The sequence below is a fragment of the Helianthus annuus genome, chromosome 14 (assembly GCF_002127325.2).
Source record: "Helianthus annuus cultivar XRQ/B chromosome 14, HanXRQr2.0-SUNRISE, whole genome shotgun sequence".
NCBI lineage: Eukaryota > Viridiplantae > Streptophyta > Magnoliopsida > Asterales > Asteraceae > Helianthus > Helianthus annuus.
The window spans coordinates 167,583,910-167,600,376 of NC_035446.2; the positions used below are offsets into that span (position 1 = coordinate 167,583,910).

A 16,467-nucleotide genomic window follows, 5' to 3' on the forward strand; every position below is an offset into this window, starting at 1 on the left:
GCCTGAGGCTCAGCCTGAGGGTCAGCCTGAGGCTCAGGCTCAGGATGATCCGGCGCAGGAGGAGCGGGTCGAGGAGGTCCACGTACCACCAGTTCAGCCAGCTCCTGAGCCGCCACAGTACCCACAGCACGTTTACGCTGACCTGCCTCCGATAGCGCGTGAGGTGGCTCGGGACTTCGACCGGCGCCTCAGACGTCAGGGCGCACGCATTGACTGGATCGTCCAGACGCTCGTTGAGCTACGTGAGCTCGCTGCGTTGCCTCCACTTCCCCTCCCACCGTCCCCGCCGCACGAGGATTAGTACATTAGTTTGTTTGTTTAGTGTTTTGTTATGTATTATGTACTTAGTTGTACCTTTTTGTTGTGTATTGTATGTACAAACTAATATATATATATATATATATATATATATATATATATATATTGCAGTTAATCTTCTATTTACATCACGTTGGTTCTGGATTGTTTACGTTTAATTCTTATGGCTTTCTGTATATTTTATTTAACGTGTTCGTTTTATTTAACGCTCGTTGAACTTATGTTATACACCTTCTATAAAAATAATGACGTAATGACGTAATTATAAAACAACGTTAATTTAATAAAATAAACAACGTTTAAATTCAAAAAAGGCAACATTCAATCATTCAAAAACAAATTCCCATTCACAACGGCAAATCTCACATAAAAATTTTTTACTCCAAAAATCCCTACCATACTAATTCAACCAAAAATCCCTACCAAACTAACCCACATCAACCCAAATAAACCCCAACCAAGGCTGTTGTCTTTTTTGCACATCCAAAGCGCCTCGCTATGGCCAAAGCGGGGCGCTTTGGCTTGGTCAACAGACAAGGACTGACAGAAGTCCTTGTCTGTTGACCAAGCCAAAGCGCCCCGCTTTGGCCATAGCGAGGCGCTTTGGATGTGCAAAAAGACAACAGCCGTGTGCGAATAGACCCAGCCTAAACCTCTCCCCAGTCAACCATTTATAAGTAGATGTGTCAGATCTGCCAAAAGACATCACTTGTGGTCTTGATTAATCCACAGATAGTATACATAAACCGTACATGGTAAACTAACATCTTTAGTACAAAATCTGAATAATACAAATCAATTAAATCAGAGTGTAGATAGCAAGCTACACACAGCAGCTAATGACCATGATTAACACTAGGCATATGATTTTTATTAAGTTGTTTATATTATTGTTCTTTTGCGTATTTTAGGAGGTTGATGGTGAACAACAACAACAAAACTTACTTGATTACTATAAAGATTCAAAAACATTAAGACAAGATCACCTAGTGACAACATAATAAGAAATACTCAAAGTTCAACATTATTCAAAAAGTTCCCTAAAGCTGCATGATTTAAAAGCGTCCAGCTGCACCCCCAAAGTTCTTTACCTGCATCATATTTTTTTTTATAAAAAGGAAAAAAAAACAATTAAAATAACTACTGTAAGGCGTTTTGCGCAATTTGGGGCAATAGAAAACATGTGAAACACATACAATTTATGAACTGATATTATTATCTTCTCTTGTCTTGAATCGTCAAGATCACATACTCTGCTGCATCAGCAATTGCAATGAACCATTTCGGTCTTCCGATTGATAACATGAGAAGTCCCAACACGAATCCAAGAAAAGTTCCACACCCATATCCCATCATCACCACTTTCCATGTAAATCCGCTCTCCTCCTCATCTACATCGCCTTCTGGTTGTGGTTTCTGTAGATGCTCACTGCACCTTTTGGGCAACGGAAGCCCACAGAGTTTTGGGTTTCCACCAAAAGCATATCCATCAAATGTGTTGAATTGTTTTCCTTGTGGAATGCGGCCCACAAGATGGTTTTGTGATAGATTTAAGATCTCAAGAAACGTCAAGTCAGCAAGGCTTTGTGGAATCACTCCTGTGAGTTGGTTCCAAGACAGGTCTAACGATTCAATTTCTGATATATTCCCAAGAGAATGTGGGATTTGACCTGTTAGGGTGTTGTGGGACAAGTTGAGTACTTTCAAAGATTTCAGATATCCGATGATATTTGGAATCTCCCCTTCAAATTTATTGTCCGATAGATCAACAATTGTGTACTCAACCGAAAGTCGTGGAAAGTATTGATCAACTCCTTTCATCACAATAGTGATAGAGTAATAATAGTTGCGATGCTCATTTAGGAACACATACTCTGGTTTGGTGTTCTTTGTTACCACATTCTTCATGGCATTGAAATTTTGAAAATATTTTGTGGGGAGTTGACCTACGAACCCATTATGAGATAAGTCAAGAACTCGCAGACTTGGAAATGGGAATTTAAACTTGGAAGAGGTTGCAATGCCACCATAAAAATTGTTTGATCTGAGGACAAGAACCTGTAAATTAGGAAGTTCTCCTAACCAGCTAGGGAGTGTGTCACTTAACTTGTTGTTTCCCAAATCAATTATTCTCAACTTTTGACATCTATACAAAGAAGTGGGCACCTTTCCTTCTAACTGATTTCCATTCAAAATAAACCCCTCTAACCAACTCCAATCCTCATATACATTTGGAATGGTGCCGGTTATTGAGTTATTTGAAAGATTCAAAACTGACAACTGATTTTTTCCTATCTCCCCTATCCAGTCAGGAACGTGTCCCTGTATATCATTGTTAGACAGATCTAAGTATCTAAGATTTGTCATGGCTCGAAAGGACACTGGAAAGACCTTTAGACTGCAAGAGGCCAAACTTAACATCCAAAAATTAGGATTAAAATTATGACTAGCATTACTGGTTGTAACAGATATACCACTGTGTGACAAAATGAGTGTGCCAAGGTTTGTGAGGCTTGATAACAATGCATCCAACTCCCAGTCACCTCTAAAATTATTATATGAAAGGTCTAGGTAAGTGAGGTTGGTAAGTCGTTGAAATGTTTGGAGGTCAGGGCCATTATCAAGCACATCGATCTGGCCAGTTAATTGATTGTTACCAAGGGATAAATCTTCTAAAGATTGAAAAGAAAACAACTCGCGTGGCACATTTCCTTGGAACAAGTTATTATCGAGCCAAATAGTTGTTAAAGAAGGAAGGGTAAACAATGAAGAAGGCAGTGTTCCAGAAAGCTTGTTATTTGATAAATACATATATTTAAGGTATTTAAGGTTACCTAGGGATTTGGGAAGGGACCCATTTAATCCACAATCCGAGAGTTCCAACATAACTAAAGATTTGAGATGGACAATTGATGTTGGTATCTCTCCAGAAAGCATGTTATTTGGTAGAAACAAAGTTTCAAGGTATCTAAGGTTACCTAGGGATTTGGGAAGGGACCCATTTAATCCACAAGACCAAAGATCCAAGTCAATTAAAGATTTGAGACGGCCAATTGATGTTGGTATCTCTCCAGAAAACATGTTATCTGATAAAGATAGATCTTCAAGGTATCTAAGGTTACCTAGGGATTTGGGAAGGGACCCATTCAAACCACAACCTGAGAGACCTAACACCCTGAGACGGATGCTAGTGCTTGTGTTAACCTTGGGAAATGGACCAGAGAGATTATTGTTCCCTGACAATTCAAGTCGTTCCAAATATTTAAGATTTAAGATGTTATCAGGTAACTTCCCTTGCAGGCTGGTGTAGCTAAGATCGAGTGATCTTAAAGAAGAAGAGATGTTAAAATAAGTGGGTAAAACAATACCTATATTAACTTCACCAAGCCCGAGAACCCTCAAAAAAGTAGAATTTATAAGAAGACTGCTGAAAAAATGAGGTTGAATTAGTAAACTATCAATTCCATTCATTGAGAGAACAAGCGAAACCAGTTTAGGAAGATGTGTGATCTCTGAAGGGATATCCCCTGTAAGACTGTTATTCCACAGGTTGAGTGTTTCCAACGAATGATGATTGAAAATGTTGTGAGGTAGCTTTCCTTGCAACCCAGTTGAGCCAAGATTTAGTAATTTCAAAGAAGAAGAAGAGATATTAAGATTAGTAGGTAAAAGTGCAGAGATGTTAACATCTCTAAGAGAAAGTTCTTTCATAACAGTTAAATTTTGAAGCAAATTGATGAAAACATGAGGTTCAAGATTGAGATGATCAATCACATTCCCATACCAATCACTAGAGAGATCAAGGGACTCCAATTTATGAAGGTGTGAAATATCTGTGGGGACTTGACCACTAAACCCACAATTAGAGATGTTGAGATATGCGAGACTATTAGAAAGCCTGCCTATGTCATGTGAAAGTTGGGAATCAGTAAAATCATTGAAAGCAAGGTTGAGTTTTTGGAGACGAGGGAGGTGAAAAAGAGTGGAGTTAGGGTGGATAGTACCTTGCACCATGCCACAGCTCAGGTCAAGACCGATAACGTCACCAGTGGAGTGGTCACAAGTGACTCCATTCCAATCACAACAATCTGTACTTGTGTTCCAGTTCTTCATGATTGGATTATAATCAGAACCAAGCCAATCTTCACATTCGTACAGGGTATAATTGATTGAGGAAAGGTTTTTTTTTAAACTGAAGCAAAGAAAGGCTCTGTTGAACAGAGCATTTATGAGTAGTGTTGATAGAAGAGGAAGAGGCAGAAGAGATGAAGAATAAGGAAAGGAAAAAGAAGAGCAAAATCGAATTACTCATTCTCTTTAATTGTATGCTTTCAATGGCTATAGATATTCATACTATGAAACAACCTATATATACATAAATCCTCACAGTAACAGTACAAAATATTTCCATATAGTTTCAAAGACTTCATTTGTGGTCTAGTTCTGTTTCCAAATGTAAGAAAAAAGTCATTTCGACTCATAGGCCTTAAACTTCTATTTTTATGTCTTTTTATGCAAAATATCCAACTTCTGATTTGATTGTTTGTGGTGCATAATAATACTTCTCATGCAAATACTAGCATAGTGTAGACTTTTCAGTAGCGTGTCTCTTGGTCTACACGACATTGATTTGTTCATGTTGTGTCGCTTTTTAAGGTTTTGGAGGTATACTTTAAAATATCTTGCAACATAATTAAGCTAATTGGTTTTAGGAAGACGTATATTAGAAGCATGTTATTGCTTCATAAATAAAAATTAAGGTGCACAAGTTCAATTGTATCATATATTGATCAAAGACCACAACTGACATTCTCATGTTGTATATCCTGTTCATGAAGGAAAAACACAGATTTATACAATCAACTTCATTCACCTATACAAAGAACTAGAAAACAGAGATAAAGCGGCCTTTGTCCCAATTGCACTAATTTTAACGTTATTTTACTAATTTCATGATAATAATGTTAAAAGCCAGAGACGGTTAATCATGCATCATGTGGTGGCATTGATAGCCGAAAGACAAGGGGGTACATGCACTAATCGGCCTTTGTCCCAATTACTGAGTGTTATGTGCCTTATGTCCAAGGCTTGATGCAAAACTACAATCGAGCCGGGAGTCTCACTGGAAATAGCCTCTCTATTTCTACGAGGTAGAGGTAAGGTTGTCTACATCATACGATGATGATGATGAGTGTAGACTTTTCAATAGCGTGTCTCTTGGTAGACTTTTCAATAGCGTGTCTCTTGGTCTACATGACTTTGATTTGTTCATGTCATGGCCCCTTTTAAGGTTTTGGAGGTATTCTTGCAAATATCTTGTAACATAGTTAAGCTAATTGGTTTTTGAAAGACAAATATCATAAACATGTTATTGCTTCATAAATTAAAATTAAGAGTTAATTACTGTTTTTGTTCCTGAGGTTTGTCAAAAATAACGGTTTCAGTCCATTAGTTTAAAAATTGCTATTTCAATCCATTAGTTTCATTTTCGTAACCATTTCAGTCCACAAACTTAACTCCATCCATTTATTTTGTTAACTTTGGGTGAAATGACCAAATTACCCCTGCTAACTTAACAAATTGTAATAAAAAATGCAGTTCACAGGATTCGAACCCATGACCTTTGATTTTGAAAACAACCACTCATGTTCATGAAACTAATGTTCATGACAGACCACAAGTGACATCCTCATGTTCATGACAGAAAAACATAGATTTATACAATCAACTTCATTCACTTGTATGTGAATGAAAAAGTGGCACTGTGGATCACAACGGGGTAAAGTGAATTGGTTTTCAGGTCTTAAACTATGGGAATTCAGTTTCTACTCTACAGTTTAATTTCAAAAATATCTCAGCCGGCGACTTTTTAGATAACTGTCTTGAACTAATAATTTAAAGGGGTTTTCATGCTTAGACGACTGATCTAATGACAAACAAGAACATTATGAGAACATGGACCACAACTGAAGTCTCATTTCACAACTCAAAACATATACTCTGTCCAAATAAACGAAAAATATATAGATTGGTATCCATGTACATAAAGTTGGTCAACTTATTGATTTGCTGAACTAGTATATATGGGTATGGTTACTATTTAGAAACAAGGGGTTCAAACCCAAAGAATACAACGGTAAAATGGATCTATATAGTGCGAAAGAATTGAACACCAAATGATTTGTTTGGGTATGCTATGTTTTTTTCAGTACAAACGTAAAGCTGTCCGGAACTGCAGTATCCACAATGCAACCTGCATTATGAGAAACCGCGCTTCCAAAGAAATCTGCTCAAAGCAGACAAATAGGTAAGTAAAGAGGGAAGTGGCATGTGATAACTTCTCCTCAATCAACGCCTCCGAAGAAACTCTTCCTATGATTATGAATGATTCCACAGATGATCTTTGTATCTGTCAATCAACAATACCAAACCTCATTTCTACTTGGTTCCAAATTATATACGGTAACGTGACATTATTAAATTGGGTAAAAGAGGAGATACCAAAGCGTTATTTACAGCACGCAAGCAATCATTGGTCTTTAACATCAAAAGGATGACACGAGGCAGTTTATGCAGAAGCTCTGTGATTTGAGGGAAGTATTGAGAAGCATACATCTGCAAAACAAGGCATCAGTCAAGGTGCAAAGGCCAAAATGATTCAAGAAAATATTATGAAGGGTTGGTCACCTGAAGTTCAGAGTGATCACTAGCGTTGCCTTGTATGGCAAGATGGTCAACGGCAGGATCAATAACCCTATTCCAAGGTCTCATTGTAAGAATCCCTGCAAATAATGCATACAGATCCTCTCCTGCACCAAATTTCATGCAATTTTCCTTAATTCCTTTGGCATCAGCCAATACTAAAGCCTGCACAGGAGCTCACATGCTTCAGTTGTTAAGATTGTATAAAGAGAAAGGTCGTTTAAGAAAAAGGAAGGATCACCTTCCAGAGTGCAGCATAGTTGGTCCTCATGGAAATGTCAAGTTGCTTGTACAGACCATGGTCCAGCAGTACCAACTGTGGTTTTCTTCTTCCTATATATATACAAACATTGTCAAGTAAATTTTTAAAGAAAAAAATAATTTAAAAATAAAAACAAAGTAGTTTGCCGACTTTCGAGAGACCGTCCGTCTCTCCTGGAATCTACCAAAATTTTTAAAGAAAAAAATAATTTACAAATAAAAACAAAATTTCTGCCAGCTTGATTACTTGATTAATCCCCCAAACATAAGATGTAAATTATTCCTAATTACTAATCAGAGTAGGAACCTCTAATATCTAATCAGACTAAAGTCTACTAGCATTTTAGCAATAAATCTCACGAGCTTCAGAGAGAAAAATCAACACACGCACACATTGTCACATTGATTTATAGTCCTGTGCCTATGCCTTGGCCCAAGCATTTAGGTTATATTACTAGATTAATTATGCTTGAATTAGTGTTTGACTAGGAGAGAGCCTACCTCTCGAAAGTAGGTCTGAGAATCACGGTTGACTTTCAAAAGCATCAGATTTCTAATACTTTTAAAAGTTGTTACCAATATATAAAAGTCATCTGGGTCTTATCTATGTATTCAAAATCTTTTTGAAAAGAAAACATGGTATAAAAAACATATGATTTCAAGTGTCTTATTCAACAATTAGATGGCATACCAAAAATGCCACGCTTGCTAGAAGGCATTGCACGAACTAGCAAGTTGGCAGCATGTGGGTCACAATGCACAAATCCATGTTTAAACATCATCTCAGCAAATGTTCTACTCACCTGTACATCATGTAAAACAAACCTCTTACCATTCGTTTAAAAGAACCTCTTACAACAAATATTTTACAGAAAAAGAACTTACTAGCCTTGCAATGTCATGTGGGTTGATTCCGAGTTTCTGAATGCTCTTTAAATCATTGACTTGTGGGCCTTCCACAAACCCCATAGTCAACAATTTTGAGGTACTAAGGTTCCAGTACACAGCAGGTGCATAAACATATTCTGCAATATGAGGAGATAACCTTCGAAAGTTATCCATACATTTTATGCTGTTGTTCGCCTCATTTAAGAAATCTAGTTCCTGATAACCATCATTGTAACTTGATTAACTATATATATTTCGGGAATGCACAGCTTACCATATCAGAAGAACATGCATAAATACCCATATTTAAATGAAAAAAATCTTGCATAGACCCAAGCAACAGGCACATTTTAAGAAACAAACAACTTCAGAGGTCAGAGCTAACTAGACTGAGGGTCACCTATGTGTTAGCTATAGAGTTAAACTACATGTTGTGATCTATGTAGTTAATATCCCGATATATCACCGACATAACAGTGATATATCGGTTATCAGTCCCCTGCCGAGATATTGGTGCAAAATATCGGTCAGAAATTCACAATATCAGTACCGATAATATCAGCGATATTGACCGATATTTGGCCGATACTCGACCAATATTTGACGAGTATATCACCGATTTTCCCGATATCAGTACCTTTCCTCTTAGTTCTACCATTCGTCTTTCTTCTTATTGTTGCTATTAGTGTTTTTAAGTCTTAATTGTTAGTTGTTAGTGTTAAATGTTAGTGTTTTAAGTCTTAGTCAGTTCCTACTTGCTACAATTGTTAGTGTTTGGCAAGTTGTAAAAGGTTAATTTGGTAATGGTAGGAGACAATATTGGATTGTTAGCACTAAGTTGCTATATATATAAATTTAGCATGATATTAAAATTACCAATTTCTAACCGATATCCCACCAAGATAACCGATATCCGATATTTTACCACATTAACTACTTAGGTTGTGATCACTGTTTAATTTCATGTATACTTTGTTCAAAACTAGTTTTGGGTGATTATAGAAATAAAATTATAATGCAGCAGGATATCATAACAATCTAGGAAGTAAAAAGGTCAAAGTCAAAGATTATTCTCTAACCTTAGGTAGACTGTCGTGTACTTCATCTACCAACCACCTATATTCAAGCCCGAGAGCTATGGTCAGTGCCGGATATCACCGTTTAAAAACATGCGCACAAGGAAATAACAGCAGAATAATAAACTGATTACAGGCAGTAAGCTAAAGATATAAACCTATAATCAAATGAAGGAAAGAGCCGATGCAAAGTGTTGACAATCAATTCCACTGTCGCATAATCTGCAGCTGCAGTATCTGTCATGTGCATATGTTGCACCTGGGAAAAAGATATATATATACCAGATAAGAAAATCACTCTTCCAGATTTCCATCTAAATAACACGAAGTAAGTATTCTATAAGGAAACAAACTAAGATGGAATGATAGAAACAATTTGAAACCTTCACAGCAACTTTTTGTCCCTGATGAGTTCGAGCAACATGAACCTGAGCAAGAGAAGCACTTGCAATAGGTACAGGATCAAACTCCTCAAATATCTGTATAAGGAAACACTTGACTCAATTTTATGACATGAAATAAGCAGAACAAAAGTAAGATACTATAGTGAGATTATAAAAAAAAAACATAAAATTTGACGCCTGAGTGACATATAAAGACATCTTTGAAAAAGAATAGATATACATACTTCTTCAGGTGGGCCACCAAGCTCTTTCTTGACAACCTGGCACACTTGATCATAGGAAGACGTTGGGCATCTATTCAACATCGACTCTCTCAATGTATTGATGTATTCTTGAGGTACCAAATATTCCTAAATGAGAATATGCCATTTAGCTCAACCATAAATCCAATCTTTAAATAAGAAAGTGATTTCAAGATATCCATCACGGGCATCCATGAGAAAGGGCAGAACCTACCAATTGACCTATATGTTGACCAAGCTTAATATATATTCCACCATTTTTAAAGCACAGTTCTTCAAGCCTACGTGCACTCCTCGTGTGGACCTCATGTTTTACTCTTGTCCTCTCAATGCCATCTTCTGGCAGTCCCCATAGTGAATACTCGTAATCTAAAAGACAGCCAATGTTTATCTGTTTTAGAATCAATTAAAAAAAAGATAGTGGAAACTGTCTAATTTATTCGGATTGTATGAAAAATACCGTGTAGAAATTAATGGACCAATGAGCTTCAACTTTGAAAATAACAGGTTTATCATCACTCTTATAAATATAGAAAAACTGGTTTTTAAAATCCCCTGTATGCATTGAAGCACACTAATGGGCCAGTGAGCTCCAAGTCTCCAACTATATAAGAATATCAAGACCACTAAGCCCACTCTTCAACAAGCATCGAACAATAAATCACTTCAATACAACGTAACTACACTCACAGCCCGTTTAAATTTGTGTTTGATTTGGAAGAGAGATGGCCTAACCCTGAACCCCCTCACTACTATGCAGCTTTCAAGTTTGGGCAAAAACATATGCAACATACAGGGGATAAAACGTATGCTTCCTGTAACGAAAAAAATACCATACGGTGTCTTGCTTAATCATGCCACACTAAGAACTAAAGTGATAACCCTGTAAGAAATGAATATTGACTTCTTATAATCTGATGTCAAACCTAGTGTTGCTCGATCATAATATACAAAAACACTTATAATCACATGGATATTTAATCTGTAAGACTTGTTATGAAGTCAAATGTTATTAAATAAACTGTTATACAGATTTAGAACTAATTTCCAAAGTTTGTAATCAACCTACTACTAAAAGGCACAAACATTCTAATACAAACAAACACCATTTCAAAATTGATTCAAACTTTCAAAGGTCCTCCGTATATCTGAGTATCTGACCACAGGTACAAACATTCAACATTAGACAAATAGCACAAGGAAATAATAATAAAAGTGATAATAACAAAACATAATCTCAACGATCTACTCAGACGTCAGGTACGGCAATAAACGGAGTTTAATAAACGAAACTTACCGAATGCAATGGTGGCAGCGGTGACAGATAGACGGAAGAGGCGAACGGGAACAGTGGTGCAGAGCTTGAGAGCAGTGGCAGGATCGTCGGATTTAGCAACGGTGGCGGCACCAGCACCGGCACCCAAAGCTAGGGCACCAAATGCGAGCTTCGATTTAGCGCCCCAAATAGATCGGGCGACCACCATATTTGTTGGTTACCAGAAGAGTGTTTTTCGGCAACAAAGGGAAAACAAATGTGGCGGTGGCGGTAATGTGGGTGGGCCGACCCTATTGTTTTATTAGGCACGAGTTAGGTTGGATAGTCCGACCCTTTTCGCGGATGATTTAGCTCCACGTAACGAGGCGTGAGGTACAACTTAAAAGCCAGTCAACTAATTAATATTAGGGAAATTACCTTTGTGTCCTTTTTAAGTTGTAAAATAATTGATGTTTGTACGATCCTGGCACTTGGTGTTGGAAACTTATCCGGTTTGGCAACGAAAGAGATCGTAACCGAAGCCGAAAATTATTGAAAATCATTTGGATTAGACTAAGAGTCGTGTAATCACTATCAGAACAAATTATTTGATAGGTACAATCAAAAGTTTGAATGGATTAAACTTAGTCTTCAAGAACGAATTTGATGTTGAATTTTGAGAAGTAACTGTACCGTTCGTTTTTCTCGACCAGTTTTCTTTTTGCATTCTCTGTATGTAAAAAGATACCAGCCATCGGTTTTTTTCTTTGTTGTAGACATCTCGACCAAAACAACCAGATCCCTTTTTCCTTTTCTAAAAACTTGATTTGTTATTGGCCAAATCCATTAATTGAAACAATCGGATCTAGTTTCCATGTATCCAAAACCCACATATAAGGCCCAATTACTTAGTTAATTTAACAGCCCATTGTGATTGATAAACCCATAACATAAATGTTATGTATATTTATGTATTTTATTTGTAATTTAATTATAAAATCAAAACCAATAAATATGTCAAACCTTATTAATATCATATAAACATGTACTCCCGCATCTCCTAACTCATTGAAAATTAACAACATTAACTTAGTCGACAAGTTAATCCAATATAACCAAAACATATCGATAACACTAAAATTACTAACACTTGGTATAGTAACAGACACATGTTCTGCATTAATAGAAAACCAATGTTTTAATAATTGGTTCAAACCAGCCGATATGATATTACCGGCTAAACTAGCTAGCGAAGACATGACTCGTATGATAAAGCCCGATACGGTACTGATTTAGTCTTCGAATCACTTGAAAAACTGGTATTACAGGTGCATACCGATGAACCAGTTTATATCAATCTTCGATTTTGACTTTTTAAGTTTTAATTTAAGTGATAATAGTGAATTTCGTCTTTCAATTGACCGTGAACATGATGCATTCAACATTCCAATGTAATAAACTGATTAAAGACTTTTCTCTAAAAAAATTTGTTGAAAAAATAATTTTTGATTATATAATTATATAGTTTTGGAATATTTTTTGAGTTAAAAAGTTGTATTCATGTGAATTGTTTACGTGTGTGGTGGAGACATTATAGATGAGTTATGGTAATGAAGTTACTTACTTGCATTGGTCACACTTTTTTTAGGTCGTAAGTCCTTTTTGACGTGGTGAACAACGATGCACAAGTTCATAACTGTCTAAATATATTTTTGGTTGTGTTACACAACTTGTGATGGACAGAACTTTCCAAGTTCATATTGCCGATCCAAGATGCCACATTGCGTGGCGTGGTGGGCCGGTGGTTGCCTCAAGTCGCCGAAGACACGATGTTGCACCACTCCGTGTGGCCTAAGACTTAAGCTCATATTTCTTCTATATTATTAACTCATAATGTTCAAACCAACTCGATCAACATGATGCTCGGATGCTTTCAACCCCATTTTAGGGGCTGTTAGGAATCACGCATTGGTAGAATTGCTTAAAAATGTAGTAAGCGTGTTGTATAAAATTTCATATATGTAATGAACTTAAGAACTTACTTTTACTTAAGAACTTATTTTTTGAGGTAACAAACGTAAAGACTTTAAATGACTTTTTTTACAAGGAATGAGACGACATTGTGGTTTTTTATATATATATATTACTAAACTGATCGTTTATTTTTTTTTATCTACGAAAATACATCGATAATTACTCTCTTCAAATCATTGTCCCAGCCACTGACATGTCACCTTTGCCATCACCATGTATTTCTTCTTTTTGCTACGTTTGATTGTTTGAATTTCGTGCTTTTGTATTTTAAATTAAACTCCAAATTTTAATACATAAGATAACAATATTAGCATATAAAAATGTTATAAAAAAACAAAAATAATACATATAATATTTTTATTCTGCCTCTCAATCTTAAAAAATATTAAAAGAAAAACAAAAACAATACATATGCGTATATTAAAAAAAGTGTCTTATATGTTATCAATATGTGTAAAAAATTAATGAATTGACTCGATCTTTTTACAAGTGAAGCTCGGGCTAGACTTTTCAGCTCAATTAAATTTACCAGCCAAGCCGACTCATTTAAATTTGAGCTTTAGCCCAAGCCCAACCTAACTCGAATGGGCTTTTTACCACCCTAGCTAATGGTAAGACTCAAAAGTTTGTTATAGTTAAAAGTAGGTTCTAAAGATTATTATAAACAAGTTCTTTTTTTTTTTTGAACATCTTATAAAGAAGTAATTCACATAAACTTTATTAGATTTTTTTAGCAATGTGAAAAACTGTGTTTTACAGATTATTAAAAAATAATTATGCAAAAGGTCAAATCTATTAAAACATAAGATATGTGTTTTACAGATTATTAAAAAATAATTATGCAAAAGGTCAAATCTGTCAAAACGTAAGATATGTTTTATACACGCAATAAGAATCATTAAAAAAAAGAGTTAATTGCCCGGATGGTTCCTGTGGTTTTACGTTTTTTCACGTTTAGTCTCCATCTTTTGGAAATAGCAGGTATGCTCCTTATGGTTTGTCATTTTGTTACTCGGATAGTCCCTGACATTTACTCAGGGGACTTTCCGAGTAACAAATTGACAAACCATAGAGAGCATACCTGATATTTCCAAACTAACTGACATCTACTCAGAGGACTATCCGAGTAACAAAATAACAAACCCTAGAGAGCATAGCTGCTATTTTCAAAAGGTATGAACTAAACGTGAAAAAACGTAAAACCAGATGGACCTTTCGTACAATTAACTCTTAAAAAAATTAGCCACTGCTATTCACTATCAAAAGGGTGAGTCATTTGGATGAATGCAGGTATGATAAGTGTATACGACCCATGGGCCATGAGTCAAGATGATGAAGATTGTTGCGGGTCCACTTACTGAAGAACATCGAGGCCCCACTTACGTCATTCTTTATGTGTGCAATCCGTGTTTCGCTTTTTGAATTTTCCATTTCTTTTCTTATCTTTTAGTGGGAGTTTTCTCAAACACTTCATCTCAAAACATATGTTTCATAAATTAAATAAATAATAAAACAAGAATTATTCTTCACGATTCAATAAGAGAATTAGTTTATTTTTTATTCTTTTATCTCTACTAACCTTATAAACCAACGTAAATTAACAAACAAAAGTAGAAGAAACAATAGGTTAGAACTAAATTCAGACTTTCAAAACGTCTTGGACTCATGTAATAAAACTGGAGCATAGGAAGACCGAAGTATTTTGTATTTATATTTAAAATTAAATGGTTACCTTATTAATATATGTATATCGTATCCAGTACATGATACTTCTTAAGTAGAAAACTGCTAAACCGTATTATATATTAACCGTAAGAGAAAGGAGGAGAGTGGGATATGCAGTTGCACAAACGTCTTATGCATTACAACTAAAGCAAACATTATAAGTGTAGTATGAAGTTTTCGTTGTTTACTTAAAACTAGTTTCGTATTGAACACCCCCTTTATACATATCATTTACTTAATTAATCATTATATATAACAGGGAGAGATAATATCATCTTTTACAAGTGATTGTTCTTCACAAATGTATAAAAAATATTTTGTTTATGTTCTTTTAGTTAAACGAATAAGATATTTTATTTGTGTTTGTTTTTTCTAATAAAGATGATGAAAGAAATTTACATCATAACAAGTCGCATGTCACTATACTTTTGGCTTACGGTGGAATATAACTCCATGACAACTTTTTCAATATATTCTAAAGAAATCATACCACCATGGGGCCTTGTAGCTCTTGCCATTGCTAATTGACTCATTGTCAAAACTAAGATCTTGCAAGGTTTGGATCCATCATTCGATAGGTTTGTTCTAAATTGTAACGACTCTTACTAAAATTAATACTTATTATGTTAATTGTATAAAAAGGAAACCCTAATTAAGACACCCAAGTAATTCTGTATAAACCCTAAAATTTTCAGAACATTCAAAATCAGGATCAGGGCCCCTAATACTCAAAGGGGGTTAAACCCTAATTGATATTTATCTTCGAAATACGTTGTCAAAATAGAAATTCGTTCGTACGTCGACTCACCCAGGCTATGCTAGTGACGAGGCTACCCTAGGCCATAGGGGATTGCCCCGCGATACGCGACAGGGGGAGAGGATCCCTCCGCGACTCGCGGGCAGCTCAAATTTTGGGTATAAATGCAGGGGCTTGGGGCCTGAACTAGTTGCTCAGTTCGACAGTCTAAAACGTCGTCCTACTATTTGTATCTCCGTTTCTTTCTATCAACGCCCTAAAACCCCGAAACTCTGCTCGTTATTAGGGTAAGAACTCTAATCGCTGCTACGATTCAATCTCCGATCGACTGAAACTATCCAACGGGATGTTTAAGTACTATCCTTGGTCATTAGTCGTGATTCCGACAGGATGTTTAAGTACCACCCGAACTCGGGGAATAATCTGTCATTCGTTGTGAATCCGACGGATGTTTAAGTGATTGTACTTTGTCATTCATTGTGAGGGTTTTATCTCGTGGTTATCGTTAAAGTTGAATTGAGTTAATACACTAATACGAGTTCCATTATATCTAGAAATTAGAACTCGTAAGCAAGGAGCTGCTAGAGTACCTAATAGCTAAGTAAACTTAATAAGTTAAATAAACTTAGCAGTTAAGTTAGCTGAGTAGATTAATTAACTTGTTAATTAAGTTTAGTATGATTAATTAATCAGTTAATCAATATTAATTAAGCTAACAAGATTAATTAAGCTAAGTAAGATTTATTAAAAATAGATATATATGGGGTCGTATGAGAACGTTTAATATTAATAATTAAGTATATTT

At 35.8% G+C, this 16,467-nt stretch overlaps 2 protein-coding genes across 2 annotated transcripts; both read right to left on the reverse strand.

The window, feature by feature from the left end:
* Positions 1-1,240: 1,240 nt before the first annotated feature.
* Positions 1,241-4,771, reverse strand: LOC110904906 (receptor-like protein 9DC3). Its single transcript, XM_022150771.2, has 2 exons — positions 1,515-4,771; positions 1,241-1,409 (listed from the first exon to the last, which is right to left on the reverse strand). The coding sequence occupies exon 1, from the start codon at positions 4,429-4,431 to the stop codon at positions 1,534-1,536; it is 2,898 nt and encodes a 965-aa protein (XP_022006463.1). The 5' UTR covers positions 4,432-4,771; the 3' UTR covers positions 1,241-1,409; positions 1,515-1,533.
* A 1,543-nt stretch (positions 4,772-6,314) lies between these two features.
* On the reverse strand, positions 6,315-11,469 carry LOC110904907 (putative ABC1 protein At2g40090). Its single transcript, XM_022150773.2, has 12 exons — positions 11,189-11,469; positions 10,106-10,260; positions 9,874-9,999; positions 9,629-9,724; positions 9,404-9,504; positions 9,249-9,285; positions 8,167-8,385; positions 7,973-8,084; positions 7,262-7,353; positions 7,006-7,185; positions 6,820-6,933; positions 6,315-6,727 (listed from the first exon to the last, which is right to left on the reverse strand). The coding sequence occupies exons 1-12, from the start codon at positions 11,373-11,375 to the stop codon at positions 6,524-6,526; spliced, it is 1,623 nt and encodes a 540-aa protein (XP_022006465.1). The 5' UTR covers positions 11,376-11,469; the 3' UTR covers positions 6,315-6,523.
* Between the last annotated feature and the right edge of the window lie 4,998 nt (positions 11,470-16,467).

Excerpts from the sequence above, each read along its gene's own strand:
- LOC110904907 (XM_022150773.2), bottom strand. The coding sequence starts at position 11,375 with ATGGTGGTCGCCCGATCTATTTGGGGCGCTAAATCGAAGCTCGCATTT. Across the intron at positions 10,261-11,188 it reads CGCTGCCACCATTGCATTCG|ATTACGAGTATTCACTATGG; the intron begins GTAAGTTTCGTT and ends GCTGTCTTTTAG. Across the intron at positions 9,725-9,873 it reads TTGGTGGCCCACCTGAAGAA|ATATTTGAGGAGTTTGATCC; the intron begins GTATGTATATCT and ends TTCCTTATACAG.
- LOC110904906 (XM_022150771.2), bottom strand. The coding sequence starts at position 4,431 with ATGAAGAACTGGAACACAAGTACAGATTGTTGTGATTGGAATGGAGTC.